Source organism: Xiphophorus maculatus, chromosome 5 (genome assembly GCF_002775205.1).
Source record: "Xiphophorus maculatus strain JP 163 A chromosome 5, X_maculatus-5.0-male, whole genome shotgun sequence".
Classification (NCBI taxonomy): domain Eukaryota; kingdom Metazoa; phylum Chordata; class Actinopteri; order Cyprinodontiformes; family Poeciliidae; genus Xiphophorus; species Xiphophorus maculatus.
Window position 1 is genome coordinate 27059692 of NC_036447.1, and position 6628 is coordinate 27066319.

General features: G+C 36.6%; 1 protein-coding gene across 1 annotated transcript; it reads left to right on the plus strand.

Moving 5' to 3' along the window:
- The first annotated feature begins 1272 nt into the window (after window positions 1-1272).
- LOC102219091 (trypsin-like) lies at window positions 1273-4737 on the plus strand. Its single transcript, XM_005812716.3, has 6 exons — window positions 1273-1349; window positions 1803-1989; window positions 2163-2375; window positions 3850-3911; window positions 4045-4187; window positions 4305-4737. Exons 1-6 carry the CDS (start codon window positions 1310-1312, stop codon window positions 4482-4484), a joined length of 825 nt encoding a protein of 274 aa, XP_005812773.2. The 5' UTR covers window positions 1273-1309; the 3' UTR covers window positions 4485-4737.
- The last annotated feature ends 1891 nt before the right edge of the window (window positions 4738-6628 follow it).

Here is a 6628-nt window from a genome sequence, read left to right on the forward strand (position 1 = left end):
AGGGTGTTAGAAAATGGATGGATGGACATTGACATGGAGAAGAAAGGGAAAAAAGATCAAACATTTTTTGAGATATAATAAATAATACCCAAGAAGCCTGCTTCTACACCTGGAGAAAGGGAGCAAAGAAACGATAGTTTATATTATACGCTCTACTGTATATACTATACAATATATGTCATTAAAAAGTACACAATACCAGGGTTTCCCCCAGAAAACTTGGTAAGCCCTGTACTCAGGGAGCTAGGGCAGTCATCCATGCCATGTTTTCGAGTTACAAAAATGTTTAAAGTGGACAGAAAATTTGAAAATATTACTTGATAATTATGCATTTTTGGAAGACTGGAAGATTAATACCTAAACACCAACTATAAAGTCTTAAAAAAGGCAATAATTAAAAAAAGGAAAACATAAGACATATTAACAATACTCGTGGGGGCACAAGTAAAGTCTGGTGGCCCGCCAGGCTTATAATACACTGAGGGAAATCCTAAATACTGATTAATGCAAAATGTACTTAGTAGCAACCACAGCCTGAGAAAGAGAGCCCAGACAACACCTGAATCCAAATCAAATAGAATATCAAATCAGACTAATAAAAAAACATTTTTAATACAGACATGTGGGCTTATAAAGTATGTCTAATAGTTATTGTCAAAAAATATTTTTAATCTGACACTTAGAACATATTCAGACTTTGACTGTACACTTAAAAATATTTTCATTAGATCAATGGAAAATTATTTATTAACTCTTTCTACTAGGTGCTACTGACCAATCTCGATGAATTAGTCTCTGTTAGCAAACAAACACATTGATAGGAGTTATCTGAACTGCCGAAGGATGTTAGTTTTCTCTTCACGTGTCTCAACGTAAACTCAGTAAAACACGAGTGACTAGCTTTGAATTTTGAGTTTCCAAATTTCCTGTGTATATTCACACAATAACATACATATTTTACAGTGTTGGTTCCTCCAGCAAAAAGTTTAATTTAATCTAATCTTGGGCAAATAAAGTGTTCCAAGATCCATTTCAGCGTCAACTTCATTTTTTTCCATTTCACAAGAAATTTAGAAGGTAAAGTTTGCATTTATTTCTTTAGAAATTTGTTTGGAATGACAAACAAAATGTGTCCTTTGCCAATGTTGGGCAATGTCACTAACCATTGCACAATGAGGCAACAGAAATATGGTTGCCTAACAAACGTATCTTTGTTGAAAGGTCTTTGAAATGTGATTGGTTGGTGGACAAATTTGTAGAGTATAAAAGGTTCCTTGGGTCACCGGTCTTTAGGCACCAAGTTCCAACCATGGCTGCCATGACGGTTCTCCTGGTTCTGCTGTGGCTCGGTGAGTGTCACATGTTGCAATTGATCATTCTTTATTTGGGATCCCTGGTTTGCAGGTAAACACTGATGTTTCTGGGGGGGGGGGGTTCCTGTTAAATGCTTTGTTCTTACACTAATAATTGGTGAAAGTAACCCATGGAAACTGGAAGAAAAAGATGTGTATTGTGCATAATAATTGCATTTTAGGGAAGAAATTATCTAACTTTCAGACATGGAATGAGAATTGCTTTAAATAAAGTTGAGTTTAAGTTTTAACGTGAATGTTCTGAGCTTTTCAATAAAAATCAAAGGCGTGGTTTGCAAAGGAAGGTCTGTCGGGTCTCTGGCACCAAAACCAAAAGTGAATCTCATATGAAAGTTTGTGAAAGTTAGTAGATAATTCCAGAACATGCTGTGACTTGATTAATTTTCACCCTGAAACTGAGCCTCACCATTTGATAACTTTGACCTTTAGGTGTCACGACAAGTTCAAAGATTGATCTGCAAAAGAGAGTCATCGGGGGTGAACGATGCAGGCAGGATGAGCGCCGGTATCATGTTCTCTTAGTGATAGAAGACCGTAACACCAGAGGTTTTTGTGGAGGCTCTCTACTGCGTAACGGCTGGATCCTGACTGCAGCTCACTGCTGGAAAAGTGGACAGTAAGAACATCTGCATATTTCCCCACTGAGGAATTTTGATATAGATCTTTGTAAAACCGACTATTACAACTGTTGGTAACATAAAAATATGATCAAACCTTCCTCAAACTCTTGTTTGGTTGTTTTGCCATGCATTTCAAAAAGAAAATGACTGACTACTAACTTTATTGCAGGACTGTTGAGGCATATTTAGGATTGCACATGGATATCGTTGCACCAATACGCATACCACTGGGTATCTTTGAAAAACCTAAAGTTTATAAAGTCGGATTCTGGTTTTTTGGAAAGCAACATGACTTGATGCTGCTGAAGCTCCCTGACACGGCAACGATTCCACATGGAGTGACAACTATTGAACTTCCTGACTGCTCAGACCAGCCTCAGATGTGAGTAAGAAACAAAGCGTCTTTGACTGTCCTGAAAAGCGTCGTATAAATAAATTTGATGTATTATAATATTATTGTTATAAATGAAGCACTGTTGGATTTCTTTCAGTCTACATATATTGGGCCAGGTAACAAAATTTTCAGCACAGATAGTCAGGGGTCAGGGGAGGCAGGTGAGGCAGAGCCTGTCATAATGATGAAATAATTTATATTGCTATTTTCACCCTGTGTTTTGTACTATAAAGTACATATTTTTCATTTAGCTTAACCAACTCTGATTATTTTTTCTTCAAATTCGCTGAATTTTCTCATTTTCCCATTCAAATGCTTGGAAGCAAAGCTGATGAGGCAGCAGTGAGCTGAGCCTCACCTGGGATTAATCACCCTCTCTCTAACTGACTGGCTGCCATTCTATGAGAGCTTGCTCCTCCTGTCTGTACGGCGCCAATAAAATGGCTAAAAAATATTTAATATATGAACTGATTTTCCATAATTTAGCTTATGTATATAGTGTACCATGTTTTTTTGTCACCAACTGCGTGTTTAACATGATTCGTGAGCTGAGGAGCGATCAGAAACTGCAGAGAACAGATTCGAGGTGAGGCAGGCAGTTCTCTTGCCTCATGGCAGGGGGCGCTAATGATCCCAGACATTGTGACTCCACAACTGCAGAGTAAGAGACAGTAGCAGCGAGCTAGCCATACAGTAAAGTCAAGTGCAGCGATATATTCATAGTTTTCTCCTCGTATCACAGCAATCACTTATGAATAATCGCAAAATAAACATTAAGCCTAAAACCATACTACTGCAACAGACTGAATGTTCTGCTCTTTGTGGGCGAAATAGCCACGTGTTTTTTGTGGCGTTGTTGTCAGTTGTTATGGCAACGAGTGTGCTCGTAGCTGTGCTGATGCAGAGAGAAAGAAGTGGTTTTGGGATGTACTTTAACGGTTTTCCCCTTTGCCGTGGAGCACAGCACGAAATTAATAATATCTACATGTCCAAGTTTGATTGAGGAATTATTCTACGGTGGCAGCGCGGCTTTACATAACATGTAGAAGAATAGTCTTTTTGCCCTCCAGCGTTGTCCTTATGCACTACATTTAATTATGTAAACAATAATGTGCAGGTGGTCTATATTTCTATATCTGATTATGATGAAGTCAGTGCCTCACCAACTATGAACCTCAACGCACATCACTGCTACTATGGGAACAGATTTCTTGATATAATAATAATAATAATAATAATAATAATAATAATAATAATAATAATAATAATAATAATAATAATAATAATAATAATAATAATAATAATAATAACAACAATAATAATAATAATAAATATTGTTAAAATTACTGCTTACTTTCTATTGGAAATATTATTTCCCACCATGATAAATAATTTTTTTTTAGTTTTTGTGATTGCTTGTTGGTGTTAAGCTGTTTTAAAACTTCTACCTGATCAATTTCAGAGACGATGAGATGCAGATTGCAGGTCAAGCTTCGACTTTTGGAGACTATTTTACCACCAGACGTGAGTTTTTTCCTTTCTTTTTATATTTTGTAGACATTATATAAGGCTATAAACAGTCTATTGTGATTCCCAGTGTGTAATAATTTTACATTGAAATAATTTATATAATTAAGCTACTCTTTTTTTTCTCCAGAACCTGGCTATAGCCCAGTTCTTCAGTGTGCGAATATTAATAAGGTTAGCTGTAATCGGTTCAGACAACAACTTGCCCCGAACTCGTGGCACATTCACCAACATTGGTTCTGTGGCCAAACTCCAGGAGTGGATCTGTGCTTGGTAAGTTGACATTGCAACGTAATAAAAGAAAAAAAACAACTTACATTTTTAAAGACACGTCTTCATTTTATTAAATTTGACCTCAGTTTTCTGAAGCGTAGCATTTGTCTTTCACAGGGCGACTCTGGTGGAGGAGTTGAGTACAAAGGCAGGATTTATGGTGTCAATTCTTTCGTTGGAGATAAAAATTATCCATGCAGGGCACCAGCAGCATTCATGGACCTCTGCCATCAAGACTATCTGAGCTGGATTGAAAATACTATTGGACCAGCTCCAAACCCAGGATATGATGTCTAAATTGTTCATTTTGTTTGATCTACGCATGAATATTAAAACTTAACCAGGTATAAAAAAAAAATGAAAGCAGCTAGCATCAGAACACTTTGCATTGAATAATATTGTCTAATTTTAACTTTTTCTTTGGCATTGAGAAGTCTTGCTTTCCCAGTGGTTACTGGTTTTAAACAACTGGGTCATTTTCATCTTTAACTCCTTGTTGTTTCAGCTACAGTTTGAAAAATGACAATAAAAACAACCAATGAAAACCTGAGCAACATTTTTCTAACTCCAAAACAAAATTCAGGACATTTGGCTGCTTCTAAACCTATTTCATTAATTTTATATAAGACACTTTCTTTCTAAACAAAACTAATTTATTATTTAATTGATAACAAAATTAATCAAGACATTTTTCATCACCAGTAACTTAAACCAGGCTTTCCCAGAGCATAACTATTAAATGCTAAAGAGAGCTAAGCTTCTAGTCTTAGCGTCAGTAACATCACATGTAGCACAAAAATGTTTGTTGGCAAACTACCGTTACCACGGTAACTCACCGAATACACGAAATGAAAGAGTGAAACAAAAATCCTAAGGCATGTAGTGAAAGCAGAGAGGGCGACGAGAGGGACGATCTTGAGTGAAGATAATGATTTAATTTTTGATTTTTCTGCCTGTAGAGAAGAAAAACGCAAACATCTGAAGGACATAAAGACTTTTGAACTGTTCTAGCCTATTAGCGTATCCTTTATTTTTGATTTGACGTGCCTTTTATGACAGTTTATGCAGACTTATGAGGCAGGATCCCTTAAAGAACAGAACATAGCTGCATTTATCCTTTGATACCTTGGATTTTTTCTAACATGGTCTTACCCCACATCTGATCTCTGCTTAGATTCATTTGCAAGTGACACAAAGAAGTTGCTGTCAATTTTTATTTGCTGTATAAAAACACTACGTCAACTACGTGCGTGTATTAATGATCAAATTAAAATAAATATAAGCCTACAACAGTTTATTAAAGTAGAAACTCAAAGCAAATATTAGGGAACAGACCTATTACCCCCCAACAAAAGAAAACTGTAATAACTTTCATCTACATGGGAATGTAGAGGGCAGCTTAACCTCGTCAGATCAGAACAATTTAGGCTTTTTAACAGCTGAAAACATAAAATGATTCATTTTTATCTCAAGCGTTTATTTCATTTCCTCATGAGAGATCTGGCACGATTCTACGGAATCCTCTTCCGTAAGATCCAGCACGAGTCTTAATGTTTGTGATCGATCAAAACTTTTAAGCAACACTGCCACTTAGTGGCCGAAATTAAACACTCTTGGAGCAGGTGTATTTTTCATCAAAATTATTTTTGAAATAAACACAGCACGGTTGATGCTTCAAAACAAAGTTGAGCTTTTTTTCTAAAGCTAAGAAAATACTGTAAAACTACAATGCAAAGCAAAGCCAAAGCATGAGAATGCATGTTTGACTTCCTCTTCTATGGTCAAAGCGACTTTTCCCTTTAGCAAAGTTCAAACATTCAGCTTATAAAATAATAAAAAGATAATAGATATTTAAATCCAAAAGATTTAGTCGTTCCTATTACTTTTTAAAGGGGCAGTAATGAACACATTTCAGGCAGGAAACTCCAGTTGTTTAAAACAAGCCATCTATGTGTAACCCTGTCCGTGTGGGCTGAAAACCTCGCTGTTCCTTAGACTCTGCGTTGTGTTTTCTTTAATGGTGGTTGTTGGAAGGAAACTTGAGGCATAAATCGGACACACACTGCGGTTGAACCGTGGTTCAGACTGTTTATTCGGACCAACCGACAGTGCAGCGGATTCGCCTTCAGAATTCACAGCAAATACTGCGTGTCAACATAAGTCTCATTAATGGAGTTATTTTTTTGTTTAACAGATACAGCATATATTAAAAAAAAGAAGAAAAAGACAAAACGATACAAAACTAACTACTTGGACATTAAAAGTAACATGTGGCTACAGTGAGGAGCTGGCGGTCAGCATTGCTTACCGTCAGAATTCACAGCAAATACTGACCGTTGTTCTGCCAGCGCACCGTAACAGACGCCAAGTACAACATTCTTCAACGGACACACTTTACCAACTTCCACAACTCAAAGAACAAATCTAACATTTTGGTGGCA